This window comes from Acanthochromis polyacanthus, chromosome 12 (genome assembly GCF_021347895.1).
Source record: "Acanthochromis polyacanthus isolate Apoly-LR-REF ecotype Palm Island chromosome 12, KAUST_Apoly_ChrSc, whole genome shotgun sequence".
NCBI lineage: Eukaryota > Metazoa > Chordata > Actinopteri > Pomacentridae > Acanthochromis > Acanthochromis polyacanthus.
In genome coordinates, this window is record NC_067124.1 from 2,599,725 (window position 1) to 2,616,372 (window position 16,648).

At 40.2% G+C, this 16,648-nt stretch overlaps 2 protein-coding genes across 6 annotated transcripts in view; one reads left to right on the forward strand and one right to left on the reverse strand.

Annotated features, from left to right (window-relative positions):
• Positions 1 to 92: 92 nt before the first annotated feature.
• Positions 93 to 3,972, reverse strand: LOC110951168 (Krueppel-like factor 10). The gene is made up of 4 exons (XM_022194110.2): positions 3,750 to 3,972; positions 2,054 to 2,281; positions 910 to 1,759; positions 93 to 740 (listed from the first exon to the last, which is right to left on the reverse strand). Exons 2-4 carry the CDS (start codon positions 2,270 to 2,272, stop codon positions 502 to 504), a joined length of 1,308 nt encoding a protein of 435 aa, XP_022049802.2. The 5' UTR covers positions 2,273 to 2,281; positions 3,750 to 3,972; the 3' UTR covers positions 93 to 501.
• Positions 3,973 to 13,223: 9,251 nt separating this feature from the next.
• ubr5 (ubiquitin protein ligase E3 component n-recognin 5) overlaps positions 13,224 to 16,648 on the forward strand; it is a 32,876-nt gene continuing 29,451 nt past the window's right edge. For all 5 annotated transcript variants that reach the window (XM_022194101.2, XM_022194102.2, XM_051957172.1 and 2 more), the window contains exon 1: positions 13,224 to 13,468. In XM_022194101.2, coding sequence (XP_022049793.1) covers positions 13,407 to 13,468 — 62 coding nt within the window. In that variant the 5' untranslated portion in view covers positions 13,224 to 13,406. The remainder of the gene's footprint in view (positions 13,469 to 16,648) is intronic.

The following is a 16,648-nucleotide window of genomic DNA, read 5'->3' on the forward strand; positions in this document are numbered from 1 at the left end:
GAACAATGATGCATTTTAAATGTTGGTAATTGCCTTTGGAAAAAGTGAGTAAAACACTTCACTAAAAGAAATCTGGACAGAACAATAGAAAATATTGGCTGAAGTTTAATAAAGAATTCTACGTTCCCTCCAAGAAAACAGCGTTGTGCAAAAATGTCTTTAAAAAAAAATACATTCTTTGGTCAAATCACTGAAATGTAAACACATTTGAGATTATTTATAAAAACATTACAGCTGCAGAATCCTATCTACATATATTCAGTGTAATTTCTTGCCTTAAGGTGGTACAGTAGTCAGACGCTGAATGCAAACAGCCTCATACTTCTCAGATTCTTCTACAATCACTGAAGAGCAGCAAGATGACAAAGCCTTCACATGCAGCTTAATTCAGCTGTCAGTTCAGTGCCTTTTTATCAGCAGACTGGTGACATGGAAAAGTCAGGGGCATGGTCCTCAGAGCGCTCAGATTCAGTCTCTCAGTTCTTTCTGTCCCGTGACGCCTCACAGAGACTTTGCTGAAGTGACGCTGAGTATGGAAGCGGTCCAGCAGGGCGTCCTCCTCGCTGCCAGGTGTCGGCGGGCGTGTTTGGCCAGGTGGTCACTGCGCATGAAGCGGCTCAAGCACATGGGGCAGGCGAACCTTTTCTCTCCTGTGTGGGTTCGCCGGTGACGAGACAGCTCATCTGACCGAGCAAACTGCCTCTCACATCCCTCCCACTTGCACTTGAAGGGTTTCTCACCTGTTTCAACAGAGACCGCAGAGAGGAAATTGAGAAATATTCTAAATATAGTCTACTAAGAACCGTTTGTTTTCAATGCTAAAATAAGATCACGATTGTTTTCTTTGTGAAACATCTACAGAAGTCCTCTATAACTGGCATGCACACACACTTGTCCTCTGTCTCTTACCTGTATGTGTCCTCATGTGGGCCTTCAGATGGGAGCTCTTGAAGTAGGTTTTGCTGCAGTCTCTGTGGGGACAGACATGATTGCGGACACGGGACACTTCCGGCTGCTGTGGGGTCTGTCGCTGCACTGACGGGGCCCGACCTGGTGCCGGGGCGATGGCTGCTAATTTGGTGCCAGCAGGGGTCACCAGTGCAGGCTGGACGTAAAGAGTAGGAACAGATGGCTGAGGGACGAGCAGCATGACGGGACCTTTTGCCACCTGACCCCCTACAAAGAAGACCTGTGCAGGAGAAGCAGTTTGGGGTTGTGGTGGTGCATATTCTGGTTGGTGCTGCTGTTGTAGTGACACAGTGGTGACTGGTGACGGGGCCGGCTGAAGGTGGCGCTGCTGCTGACTGTCAGAGGTTGTGACAGGAGTTGGGGAAGGAGATGAGACGGGAACAGGAGAGACCTGGACATCACCGGCAGGGACAGACTGTGGTGTGGAATTATCCTCCAGGTCTAAAAGACTGGATTCAACCTGATTTGGGAAAGTCTCAGTGAAAGCTTTCTGTGTCGGAACGCTCTCATCAGAGTCTCTACTGGTCAACACATCTTTAGAGTTTATATCAGCTTCGGAGGCTTCTTTTCTAAATGAAGTGGGTTCATCTTCCTTTGAGAAGCAATGAACACTACAGGAGCGATGCTGTCCTTCTGCAGTGTGCCGGATTACGCTGGTGCACTGGAACTTCTGCAGAGAAACAGCAGCGTGTTTGAACAGAGGAGTCTCTTCTGCTGGTCGGTGTGGTTTCAATGCCGAGGGTGGAGAGGCGGCCTCACAGTGGGGCGGGCTGTACGGTGGCGTCATGCACTGAAAGGAGAGCCAGGTTACTAATCATTTCTACAACAAAGTTTTAATGAATTCTATGCTCACATATACTGACTTTTTATTAAAAGGCTAAATTAGCTATTATGATAAAATAATACAGATGAGGCTGTTAATATAAGTGGACTCAAGTCTGCAAGTTCAGCACAAAATCCAGGTAACAAAGCATGACAACGCTACAAAAAATCCGGTGCATAATTCTAGCGTCTCGGCCAGGTTATGCAAACCTGGATTTGTCTTTGAGGAAAAAAGAAGCTAAAAATTACATGGACCACTTACCAAAAGAGAATCTTGCAGCAGTACAGAACCAGCAGAGACGGAGTCGTCCTCCGAGCAGTCTGAGGACGGAGTGAGAGGTCTGAAGTGTCTCATCCTGAAGGGTCTTGTCTTCCAGTGCTTAGTCATGGACATCAGAGCCTCCACAGCCTCCATGTCACCTGCACCCAGAGCCGGCTGGAGTTCACCCTGGATGTCTGAGTGGTGCTCCTCAATGTCCATGCTGCACCTCTGATGAAAGAGCATAAATTAATGTAGCACAACATTTGCCATCTTTTTTTACTCAGTTTTGATTAGCACATTCTAAAATTAGCTTTGTGATGATTTTTTCCTCATTGGAAAAAATGCCTCTCTCAAAACAAGAAAAAAACCCACTAATTTCAAGTAACTTTTACCTTGAAATAAGTGAAAAATCTGCCAAAGGAACAAGTGAAAATGGCTTGGTAAGATTACTTGAAATAAGATGTGATATTTAGAATATTGAGATCTAAAAATTAGCTGGGAAAACTTATTTTAAGCTATATTTTACCAGGATTGTCAAGTTTAGGTGTCTTAACCCTCGTGTTGTCCTCGTTTACGGCACAAAAAAATAGTCTTGCCTTGTCTGAAAAAAATCCAAAAATTCAGCCAGAAATTTCCAAACTATATAAAAATTTACTAAATCTTCAGGAAGAAATTTCCTTAGAAGTTTCCCTTCAAAGTTTTATTTATAAAAAATCCCCAAATTTGGCAAGAAATATATTTTTTTAAATTAAAAAAATCTAAAAATTGTAAATATTTTCAAAAGATGAATTAAAGTCTTCCAAAAAATCCTAAAAAATATCTAATATATATATCAGTAAAAGTTCTAATATTTTCTTTAAGAAAATTGGTGAAAAAAATCACCCAAAATCCAGCGAAATTTGCTGGATTTTGTCATTTTCAGTCATTTCTTTCTTTCCACCAAAAACAGTTCAAAAATTTACCCCCCAAAATTTGAAAATGTCGAAGCCTTCATTGTGGAAAAAAAAAATGTCCCCACATTTTTAAACTTTAAAACAGGAGGGATAAAACAAGATAATTTCAAGATTGTTCGACTTAAGAGATGTAAGATGCATTGTCTTTAAATAAGTCCCTACATCTTACTGAAATGTCACTTGATAAGTGAATTTATCTTAAATCAAGTGGGATGAGACATTATGACTAAAATAAGACAAACGGACTTGGTAAGATTGTGAGTTTTTGCAGTGCTCTTTGGCTCTAGTTCAGATTTAATGACTTTTAAACAAACAACTGCACGCTGTGGACATTGTGCAAGCTGAGTGAAGTCTGTTGATTTAGCAGTTTATCACCATTTTCTACAGAATCTGTGAAGCAACATGTGAACCGAGCATGACCAGCTGCTGCTCTGGGGCCCTTTCACCTACTTTCCTGGGGGACAAAAGTGTGCTAGTTACAGAACAGACACATAACACCTAACAACCCCTCCCTGAGCTGATCACACACAAACTGGAGCTGCCATCACAGACCTACATGATCATCACTAATGAAGGCGGAGGTAAATTAATCAGTGTGTGAGATGGAGAAGCTGTCCGTAAAAAGGGCTGACAACCAGCATTAAAAATGGACAAACAATCCGACTGGCAGAAATAATGTGTTTTTCCACATATGTAAGGACAAGAAATGCTGGGATGGAATACATGAAACATAATTTACTTACATGTGAGTCTGTGTGAAGCGTCCAGGAAGCAGGTTTCACCGCAGATCACTCGTCCCAACAACTTGTGAGAACATTTGAGCCCAGAATTGCGTGTTTCCCAGTTTTCTCCTCGGCCTCGTTCCCATTCATCGTTTCAAATGCGGTGGGGGAGCAGAGGGTCGTGGCTTATCGGGCCCCCCAATGAGACGCAAAGGTGTGTTTGGAGCCGACCAATGGGAGAGAGGCTCGCTGCGTGATCGGGAGCTGACGGCACCGTGGAGGCTGCGTGGTACACAACGGCATGGGCGTGTGAAAAACATTCCTGGCGACACCCCCAAAAATCCCCTGATTCTCTCTCTCTCTCTCTCTCTCTCTCTCTCTCTCTCTCTCTCTCTCTCTCTCTCTCTCACACACACACACACACACACACACACACACACACACACACACGCACAGCCTCGTCTTGGGTGAGTCACTTCTAGTCGTTGCAAACACACCCTGATCATATTTTGGAGGGATGTCACTGAAAAGCAGACGCTCCTGTGTTGTAAACAAGCTACACCTGATGTAACAGTGACATTAGCATTATAACACATCTGAACACAAAAAATGTACCACAAAATTCATTCCAATTAGCCTCCTATTTAACTAGAAGTATACAATTCCAGGGCAGGTGAGGTAAAATTTTGTTTTTGTGTGTTGTGTTCAAGCAATCAAACAGAAATTTATCGTCGCTGACTACGTTTATATGCCATTAATATTCGGGTTAAGGTCATATTCCGGTTTCTGAAACATTTGGAATAACCCGTTTACATGCCTAAACAGACAGAGTTACTCCTGTTTACACGATCAGTGTAATCAATTGGGATATTCTCATCCAAACCGGGACGCACAGACGTCATGACACACATTGCGTCATTTCCGTGTCTTCTTCCTGTACCCAAAGACAAAAATAACAACAGCAGCAGTATCTCGATACTTTCTGCCGTCAATGAAAGACATTATATTCATGTCTTTCACAATGCTAATAAAGTAGTCCGTTTCCTCCAGGCTCCAAAAGTGTGACGCTGTGCTGACGCGTGTGGGTTTCGCCATGTCTGTTTACCTCTCCTTGTGTATTTCTGGTGGGTCGCGCGCCAGACGCGACATACAAGCAGTTGCCGTACTCAAACGACCAAGATTCCTTTCGGATGAAACATGTGCAGAACGCAAACTAATGTTTCTTTCTATGGGGATATTCCGATGTGCGTTTATATTACGAGATATTCGGGTTAGAAAAGGAGTAACCCAGAGGTCTTATTGGGGGTTTTAAAAACCGGAATATGAGCATATTCAGGTTTTTGCGGGTGTTTACATGGCCGTACGCAACCGGGTTATTGCTAATATTCCGGTTATGAAAGGGTTATTGACTGCATATAAACATAGTCATTGATAGAAATAACTCAACTTTATTATTTGTCCCTTGAAGGGTGATTTGTTTTGCAGCAGTTTGCACAAGCATTCTAGTCAGCAAACAATACAAAACAAATTAAAAAAATAAAAAACACATAAAACAGTAAAAATGCAGTAAAAACAGTATAAACTCAATAAAAACCATGTATTATGAAATAAATGAAGACAATAAATGTCACACAAATCATAATATTGACATGGACACCAGCAGCAATCTTGGTCATTCATGTAGTTAATTATAGTTCAGTTTATTCGGCAGCAGGAAGCCAGATTAAAGAGAGAATAAAAGATAGACAAATGTGATTAATGTGGCTTTTCTTCCCTTTTTTCTGATATTAACCAAGCTCAACATTGTGGCATTTCACCAAACTGACCTTGCTATGTGACTTTACTTCAGAAGTGAGCTGTTGGCTCTGGCCAGATTCTGTCAAACTGTGAAAGAAGCAAACATCTCCCTGTTGACCATTCAGTTGATGGCGACCTCGCAGTCGTGGTGATACTTCAGAGGCACTTGGGACTCCGTTTTGGTTAGCGTTTCAACAAAATGGTACAAAAACAGAGCTTTATCAGTAATGTTCAAGTAAAGCACATTTCTAAATGTGGATTAGCTGAGAAAAAAAAAACGAGAGGAAGGAGGCCTATAAACGATATTAAAAGTTGGCTTCAAGTTTGGAAGATGATTGATGTTTTCAAAGTTTTTAATGAGTAGCATCTGCTATCAGGTCACACAGTGCTGATAAGGAGTACTCACCCTCTACCTTTATAGCTTTTCAACCTTTATTCATGGTTATTTATAACCTGGCTTTTTTGTTTGTGCTTTCACTTTGACATTAAAGAGTCATTTTTTGTAAATCTTTGTTTAAAAAAATCAAATTGATCATGATTGTGTTGAAAAAAAAAAAATCAGTAAAAGAACATTTTGAAGGTCATTGGATACTTTTTTTAGAAGCATCATATATGAAGTCATTTCCAACTGAGAGATGGAACTCCTCTGAGAAAATACACACTTCTATTTTATGAGTTACACCTGTGAAAGCTAATGAGGTCCAATCCAGTAGCTCTGTGAAATTTCACTTTACCAAAGGTTCTACTTTTTGTTGGCATTGTCAAACATTAGAATCACTTTTAGAACACCACTGACAATGACCTTAATAATAAATTAGAATGATCACCTTTTAGTGACAGTTAAATACAACTGAAAACTGGTTAATTTGTTTGTCAGTAATCGTTTTGTAGGAAATTTTACAGCTTCACACACTTCACAAAATACTTTAAGAATCAAAATAATCATGTGATGATACCAAACTGAATGTAAATATGAAGACTAAATGATTTAATAGATTATATAATTGTATCCTACACAGAAGGATGGCTCAGATACTTTCTCCTTGTTATTACTCTGCCAAAGAATGCAGTGGAGTTATGTGACGATCGGCGTCTGTTCGTCCGTCTGTGTTACGATTGTGTGGTGGAGAACCCAAGCACAGACAAACAGACAGGCTCAATGGTTTTATGAAAAAAGGGGTTTTTATTGAGAAGAATTCCAAAAACACAATAACCGAGAACAGTACTGGGGAGGCAGGACAGAAACCAATTTAAACTAATGCTATGAAACCAAAATGCTTAATATAACAGAACTAAGGAGTGTACTCACAAACCAGAGGAAACTAATAGTCGAAGGAGCAAACAGGCTGGGGGTTAATCCAACAGAGTCCAAGGGGGGAAATCTGCCATGGGAAAAAACAGCAAAGTCCAAAAGCAGAGGTAGTCCATAAGTGGGAAATCTTGCAGGGGACAGAGACTGTGGCAGCATGTGAAGAAGGCAATGATCCAGCAGAGACTGAGGGGAAGAAGGGAGCTTATATAGCTGAGGGGAACAGGTGCGTGAGGTGAGCTGATTAGCTGCAGCTGATGCCAATGATGGCAATCAGCTGGAAGAGCTAGAGGGCAAGCGACCAGAAGGGAGAGACAGGAGGGAAGGCTGACAGACAGGGGGAGACAGAGACAAACAAGCCAAAACACACAGAGAAGGGCAACAATGGGGAAGGGAAGGAAAAGTGGAGGAAAAGGGCAGGAGCAGGACCATGACCATAACAGTCTGTCTGTCTGTTAGCAACATTAGTCAAAAACGGAAAAAAAGATTTGGATGAAATTTTCAGGGAAGGTCAGAAATGACACAAAGACCAGTTGATTAGATTTTGGCAGTGATGTAGCTTATAGTTTAGATCCACGGATTTGTTAAAGATTTCTGTATCATTGCCAGGTAACGGCACGGCGTCACTGTAACCATGACAACAAGTGAACACTACGTCAACTGCCTGCTGATGATCACATGATTGTGATCCTACTACAAATCCACTGCTGAGGACTTATCAGGACTTATCCATCGTGAATCATACAAAGAACAACTGATTAAATTGTGGGGGTGTTTCTGAGTCCCATCAATTCCCACCGCGCGATACATATTTAGGTCACGTGATTTGGTATCTGTACATAATGTACACATGCAGAACACACTCCTGTGCTCAGTGCAAGGTCATTTTGTTTGTGGGTATATCTATAATGAATGGACACATTCTATGTTGCCATGATTTCTGCCACAAATTTTTTCAAGGTTTCAGCTATTGGAAATAATATGACTGAGCAGCCTTAGCTGAGTACTGAGCGCTCTGAGTGCTTTTCTTGTTGTTTTAGAATGCATCAAGCTTATTTTATTATTTATTATTTTATTATCGACTTATGAATGATTCAAATATATTAATCACCTCATGTGAGTGGGATTTATCTTATTTTTTTTATTATTTCCTATGAATTCAATTATTTACTCATAGAGTTTACAAAATTCTTAAAGTTACTAAAGTTGTCTAATTTTTTCTCCTAATATTCAAATACTGTATTTTGGCCGATCTTTCAATTCGCAGACCTCTTGTCTTTTGTGGGAGAAAGAGGTCAGCCACAGGAGATGGCCTCAGGCAGCCCTGTGGATTAGGTAAGTGTCAGCTGTCTAGACCTTCCTGCACAGCACAGAGAGCCAGAACAAAAGGCCGGCTGTAGACACACAATGGAGAAATACACATAGACACACAGCGTGTTTGACTGTGTCTGCGACTGTGGGATGTTCCTCAAAAGCATATTTGCTAGAAAAAAAGTCTGACTGATAGTTTCATAAAGAAAACTAGTTTGTATTCAGGTTTAGTTTAACATCCTGTTGCAGCTTTTTGCTTCCTAATCTGAAGCTGATGTTCACAATTCTGTTCTGCTTCATTGAAGAAGTATCTCTTATACAATGCACAAGCAGTTTGTTCACTATTCAGTATGTACCTAGTTTATCTGTTAACTATATTTTAAATGAACACTGTTTTGTTCCAGGAGAAAGGATTTTTTAAATGTATTTGCTTTTTGCAGCTTTATAAAGCTCTAAACAAAAATCATTTGATAGTAAGTCATTAGTTCATGTCTCGATATGTAACATGTTTGAGTGTAGCGTTGTGTTATGTCTTCTTCTTATATCATGCTACTGCAGCAATTAAAGAGAAGCTCCACTGGGTTTAGGCTTAAAGGTCAGGTTATGTCAGTTATGGGAACTGCTGATGTGAAATTTGAAAGATGATTGTTGAACAGGCAGGGAGCAGCAAAAGAAAGATGAGCTGCATGATGGGAACATTTGGATCTGTCTCTCTATGTTTCAGCAATATACATGAGTGTGGTGCTTAATTCCCGCAGTGATCCTGTGGCTGGTGTGCTTTAATGACTGGAATCATTGAAATGTCAAATACATTCACATCCTGAAGTAATATGTAAGAATTAAATGTCTTTAGTGCCACCTGGTGTCAATAATAATGGCTTTGGCTCTACTGAGGGAAATACTTTACCCGACACTCCAGAGTTAAAGCTGCATTGACAAAATATAAAGATACAAAAGTGTTGTGTCAAATGCATTTGTAAATATTGCTAAATTACATTCTCTCAGGCACGAAGCGACATTAGCATTCAATTTAAGTCATGTTGTTGGTGAGCCTTTAAAATCTAAGCCAAAGCAATGGTATGTAATGTCACAAAATCAGCTCTGCCACTGAGAGCCATCAGAAATGTGCTCAAATGTTCTTTGTGTTAGTCACTATTACTGATGTTTTCCAAATTACACAAAGTCAAAATATGCACTATAACAAACTACAGAATTTCTTCTTCTTTTATATAATATGCATCATGCAAAATAAAAATGACTTTTGGAAAATAGTGATCTAGCATGGTCCACTCTCTACACCTTTTTCAGTAGGATTTATGCCATGTTTAAGGGTCATTGCAAAATGAGGGCTCATTGCACAAACGCACACTTTTTTCATGCATCCTGTACCATGCTGCTGGTCTTCAGCCAATTAGGTTGTCCTAGTTTTGGAAGCATGATGCAATGGAGACCCAGATTCTTGGCCAGGTTAACTAACTACAAGAAGCTGTAAGAAGTTTATACATCTCCATGGTGTTGTGAAATGGACTAATCAAGTTTGTTAGAATCTAGTGCAGCATTGCTCCAGAAGTTGTAGCTCCCTACACAATGTCAGCCCATTTTCAAGCAGGGCTGAATGGCAAATAAGACCAAACCAACAAGGACTTACTGTTCTCTTTTGCTGTTACAGAAACGTGTGTGTGTGTGTGTGTGTGTGTGTGTGTGTGTGTGTGTGTGTGTGTGTGTGTGTGTGTGTGTGTGTGTTCAAAATGTAAATGGCACTTAAACAACTCCAGCAGCTCACTACTTCTCTTTATTCTTCATGTGCATTCAGGCCAACAGACAGTCATTTAAGCTGTGCTGCAATCAGTGACTTTGTGTAGGTGTAAAAAAAACAAAAAACTTTGTGTAGGTGTTGCAGACAGTTTGTGTCGAAGGCCTGGACCGACCTGCTGTTAACAAGTAGGGCTACCCTGCCATGAGGCATCTAGCCCCAAACCTGTAAAGATATGTCTCAGCCAGCACTAAGAGGAGTTATTTTAAAGTCTTCCTCTCCAGCCAGCGATCACATTACCATGTTGGAATATCTTACACTTCTGATGGTAGCCTGACTGACAGGAGCTGGTGCTGGCCCACTGACCTATGGATGAAAATGGTTTATTCTGGTCTCTCTTTGACAGCGTAGCACACTGAACTTATTTTTGTAAGAGCTTAAAAAAGTAAGGAGAATATTTTCCTGTATGTCTCTGTACACATAGAAGATCTAATTTAATTAAACTACAAGTTTCAGTCTAAACTTTGCTCACCTCCTAAAGCTCGAAACCCGCCAACCTTAAACTGATGACAGTGCATTTTCCTGCCTCCAACTCTTTGTACCCATATTTAACCACATCAGAGGTCATTTGATAACCCAGTGCCCACCTGTCTAAAAATAGATTTTCCTGTGGTTTTGTTTGACTTCAGTCTTGAAAAAGAGTAAAGGTTTTTTTTTCACAGGCCAACGGCCCTGGCTTCACTGACCTCTGTGTTGAACAAAGTTCCTAAACTCCCATCTTGATTACAGGATGTGAGCCACTTTTATAACAAAGTGAGACCACAGATTCTTATGACAATATACACCCACTATATCTGCACTATTTCCATTTACTTTACATTTTTAATATCAGCACTGACATTTAGTCATCATCTATAACCTATATTTAATCCTGATCAGGGTCATGGGGGGCTGGAGTCTATCCCAGCTGACTGAGGGTGAAGACAGGGGACACCTGAACAGGTAACAGTCTATCACAGAACTACACATAGAGATAAACAATCACACCTGTGGACAATTTAGAGTTACTCATTAACCTTAGCATGTTTTTGGACTGTGGAAGGAATCCAGAGAAAACCCACTGTGCAGCACCAGCACTGACATATTTCACTTAATGTTAAAATGTTTGGAAATGTGAACACCGGTGCTTAGACACATGGCAGCACCTGTACTTGACATACTGTACAAGTAAATGTTTCAAGAAATTTTGTTTTATGTGTTTAAATACAAAAAGGTTTGAATTAATTTAATGATTTAAAAACTTCAGTAACAATTGTTGTTAATTATTAAATCTTATACATCCAACACTTCACTAAACATTCATTCAGTTAATGTCCAGACAATGTGAACTACAGGCCAGAATAGACAAAGAAATAGCAGAAGAAGAGCACTGGTCATTTTCATTCAGATAGGATAATATGTATCTGGCTGAGTGGAACCTCATGCTGCAGATGACAGATAAATAAGGAACCTGACCTGTGGCAGTGCAAACGTTCATTCCATGTCATATTTGATTTCAGTTTATGATGACATCTCTTTCAGCAGGACACCTCTCAGTTTCAGTTCCAGCTGTTGAGGACGTTTCTTTAGCAGCTAATTTTAATGCAGGAAATTCTGACAAACACTCTGCAGCATTTTTCAATGGCTAATATTCAAAAAAGCAGATGAAGAGAGTGACAGCTGTCATTTCTATCCCTCATAACCTCTTTTCTCATTCTGAAAGGTCAACCCTGCCACCTGCTGGTGTAAACACATAACGACTCTTTTGGATTAGATAACCTACTTATTAACCATATATCCTTTTGATTGAGTTTCACATGAGCTGCTCAGTGGAACTTTCACCTTGCAGCGAGAAGATCCCCAGTTCAAATCCCGGCCTGGACCTGGCATCTCTCTGCATGGAGTTTGCATGTTCTCCCTGTGCATGCGTGGGTTTTCTCCATGTACTCCGGCTTCCTCCCACAGTCTAAAGCTATGCTTAATTGGTTACTCTAAATTGTCCGTAGGTGTGAATGTGAGTGTGATTGTGTGTCTGTATATGTAGCCCTGTGACAGACTGGTGACCTGTCCAGGGTGTCCCCTGCCTTCACCCGAGTCAGCTGGGATAGACTCCAGCACCCCCATAACCCTAGTGAGGATAAAGCGGTGTATAGAGGATGGATGGATGGATGAGATTCATATCTAAATGTCTTGCATAGACAGTTTGAACTCTAGTCACTTTATAGGTCACAGTTACTGAATTTGTTTTCAACATAAAGAAACATCACACTTTAAAAGAGGGAGAAATATAGAATCTAGTCCAATCATTAAATCTGACATATCATCATTTAATCCTTGCTCTGTGCTGCCTACTACCTGCCATTATCTACGTTAGGGCAGAACGTTTTTTGTCCATTTTACACTTTACTTTTGTATTTTAATTTATTCCTATAAGCTATTTCATAAGGTTAAATAATGCAGAGATATTACACAATAACAAAGTTTTTAAAAGGATGGAGGTCAACATGACTTAGTCTCAGTGTTCTTCCCTTTATAGAGCTCAGGTTTGTGATAATTCAGTTTAAAATATAATTCGAATTTAACAATAGCAGCATTAAATCAAGGGTCCTGCAAGGTTGTTGCTCATTTCCAGAATAATATTTATATTGAGTGATAGTATGTGAAGTATAACCATGTAGTTTGGCATTTTTCTGACATAATAATAGCCCTTGATTGGTGATTATATACTCACTTCTTTTAGCAAAAAATACTAAAGCAGTGGAAATATGTAATTCCCTGCATGACCACTTTGTCAGTAACGAAAAGAACACGCGCAATATTCTCTTTGGGCTTAAGGAAGGAAAGAATAACGCTAGAATTAGGCGCAATTGTTTCAAGAATTGACTAATATTTATGTATTTCCTGCATTGGCTTGTAGCTGCACACAAAACAGAATTGTGGATTTTCTTTAGTCTTGAACCCTTTCGATTGATCACCTTGGCTTGTATTCTAATATCCAATTGTCTTAGCGGTTTGTGTTCTATTGTTTTAGCTTCTAAAAGGATAACCGAGCAAAATTTAACCCTTTCTCTGACCTTTATAGCACAGTATAATGGAACTGTAAAATACAGTGGCTCGAGGATGAGAACAAAGATGAACTGGGTCAGAACAAAGACTTGGGAGTGTGAAAGTGTAATATTTATGTTTCACTAGTCTTGTCTTTCTTCTTGAGGCCAATCCCATCCAATTTAACACATTTCCTGTTTGTGCTCGAGGTCCAACCAGCGGAGCGGTTGCATGTGCACTAATCAACACACAGAGAAGAAGCTTGCTAGAGTTAAGATGGCGGCATGTGGGTGAGGAGGCTGGGATCTAAACTCGAGGTTTTTCGCCATTAAACGATTCCTATGAGTCCACATATATACAGTAATCGAAATAATAACCATTTTCACATCTTTCACACGTCTCTGTGTGATTTTGGATTGACCCCATGACATCTATACACTTCGTGGTTCACCCGTTGCCCGGGACCGAGGATCAGCTCAATGACAGGTATTTTGTTGCGGCCCGTGGAAAAGAAGAAATTGAATCAATATTTGTGTACGGCTTCTGCCACATAGTATTCAAGGTTGTATTTGTGGGTGATGCTGTCATTGTCATGTGTGTGTATTGAGATTTAAATTATTTAAATGACCCCCCCAGGGTTGAAACAAGGCCCGGCATTTTGAACAATCCTTGTTAGCTTGCTGCTACCTAAACAGTCGGTCCCGTGCTACATGCTAACCCGTTAACTGGCTATCTAACGAATGGCTAGCGCTAGCAGGCTGTTTCCTTGGTTCTCTGGAAGGATTGGCTCACAGTCAAAGTTGAGATAGACAATGCGGGTTGGGGGATGGGGAAAAGAGAGGGAAATAAAGGTCGTAAAACACAACTTTTGTGAAAACTTCCACGTTTTCGTGTGTAAATTACATTTGCGCTCTATTGACATGTGACATGGTTTGTTTTGTGGGCGTCTCATTGATTATCATGATCAATGAAGTAGCTAACGTCAGCTAACTGATAGCTAGCTGCTAATGCTAGCAAGCGAGTTAATTCGCTACCACGCTATTGACAAAGCCAAATATTTGTATTTCGGGGTCTTTGTCTTAGGAGATTTTTTTGTCAAAGTGTAATGGCACTATTTGCTACTAAAGTCGTCGGGAATAGTTACCTCATTGTCTGTTTTTAACATTGCGCACTGTGATAAATATCTAAAATATGCAGCGAAGCGGAGTTAGCACCATTGCATTCACATTAATCTTGTTATCGACTTTAATAGGGGGAAAGCCATGGCTGTGTATGATCTATGCTGGGTTTTTCCATGAAAACAGTTTTGTTATTTTCACTGCTATCCAAATGCGATGTGGCTATAGAATACACGACCAGTTAATTCAGTTGCACATATGTATTTATATATATATATTTATATATTTTTTGCAGTGACACGGTGCTACTATGCATCACATTGACTTTAATGGAGTTTATTTCAATACTGAAGAAATAGTTTATCAGTGGTATATAGGAGGAATGTCCAGGAAAATGTGTGCGACCTTTATTTTAGCAGAACATGTGATTTATGATAAACCTATTTATAACATCCATTGAGATTGAACTGATTAATGGGCTGTTCTACTTAAAGACAAAGAGGTTGAAAAGTCACAGTGTTTTTAGAATGACCTTGAGATTAAGAAATGGATATAGGCTAGTATTTGAATGCTCTTTGCAGGTTGGTGCACTCTGTAACTGAAGGGACCTGCTTTGGTCTGACTGACAGGGAAGCTCAGTTTACTTTGCTGGTTAGGAATCTTATTGAAAATGCCACTCAAACATCTTGGTGGTATGGCCAATTGGTTTCTTAAAGAGGTCATGGCTGTTGCATCCCCAGGCATGCATGCCACTGCATGCTGAAGTCACCATGTGCTGCTGGGAGGCCCCCTCCTCTCTCTCTCTCTTCCCCATGAAGGAACTTGCAGTTGTCAAAGCAGATAAGTGCTTCTATCTGAAGTAAAAAGGCTTGGTCCAGCTTGGCTCATTAGAAGAGCTTGCCTGGCATGAACATCCGGTCAGATTTCCTCAATTTGTTTGACCTAACTGAGGTCTGCTTGGACACACTAATTTAGCACAGTGGAATGGCAAATAGCATTCCCCTGGAGTGAGATGGATGTTTAATATGTTTTTTTTCTGTACTTGGCTGAAACTGTTCTTAAATGGCTCACTGAGGCAAGTAGACTTGGTGTCTTTGCTACAGTAAAGCCTTTTGTTTGATGGAAACTTAGTGAATGGCTGACCTGGACGCTTTGTGAGTCATTTTCTTTTACCTTCCTGCAGTGGTTGGGCTGATGCATGGACTTTTAATGTGCTTCTACACTGTGAGGAGAATTTTACCCTTTCTGTTTTTGTCTTGCACACAGTGGCCCAGAGTGACAAATGGGCTGCTTATGATTAGGAGTACGCATTTACATTTTAACTTGCATTTGCGAATTACTGTGGGGTTTGCTGTGCAGAGTTGATGACATGTTTAATCAGTAGGTGGAGGGAAACATCCACATTTACAGCAAAATTATGTGTAAGCTGTGTGGCTACATGATGATTTATTTTAATGTTTCTTGTCTTAATCAGCAAGATTTGTAAGAGTATTTTAATGTTTAGACCTTGTATTGAAATGTGAATCCTTGTTCCATCACTGCACTGTGCTGGCTGTGACATTTGATGACGTTCTTTCATCTGAGACAGAGTTGGGCCATTCATCACAGGTCATCACATTACAGGTGTGACACTTGCCCATTATTTGCAGTATATTTGAGATGACTACTTAGGCCATAGTGGTGCTCCTGGGAGTTGTCTGTTGTTTGACACGACACTAGACAAATGTAAGGATGCTGTGACTGCTACCCTTTAAGTCTGTGAGGTGTAGTTTGAAGATATGGGATCAACTGTTTTTCAGAAAGGAGGTTGCTAGTTTGTATTAAATGAGAGTGTGGAAGATTCACCTGGAGTGGATGTCCAGTTACCTTTGTCATTGTGCTGCACATTTCCAATTAACTGCAATAGCTCAATTAAATCGAGATGACCATTTTAGAAACGTGATAGACCACACCGTGTTGAAAGTTCAGAGCAGTCCTTGATTGTACAGATTTGTGAGATGTTAATCCATTATTTTTACCGTTGTTTTGATGTGGCATAATTAACTTTTGCTTTGCACTAAAGTACTGAGGTGAGAGATTTTTTTGCAAGGGTGTCTGAAATTAGGGCTGGGCGATATGACCAAAATGTTATATCCCGATATAGCTTATTTTATATCCCGATACGATATACGTCACAATATAGCATATTTTTGGTAAATTCAATGAAGCTGGTTGGTCGTCATCTTGTTGTTTAGATTGTTCTTCTGAGTCGAGTCCACCGTCTTCCTCCATTGCTGTTTACGTTTTAGCCGCAGGCCTGGGCTTGCCGTAAGGCACGTCAGTGACGTAAAATACTGCTGTAAGCGTGTTTTGCGACACTGCGATATAAACTAGAAGATCTTCACATAAAACGATAGACATTTTCTATCGTCCAGACGATATATATCGTCATATCGCCCAGCCCTATCTGAAATATACTTTTTTTTTTTTTTTTGCTTTGACATTGTTGGTTTCTGGCAGGTTAAATGCTTCCATTTAGGTGAACAAAGTGGCATTTTCACATCATCAT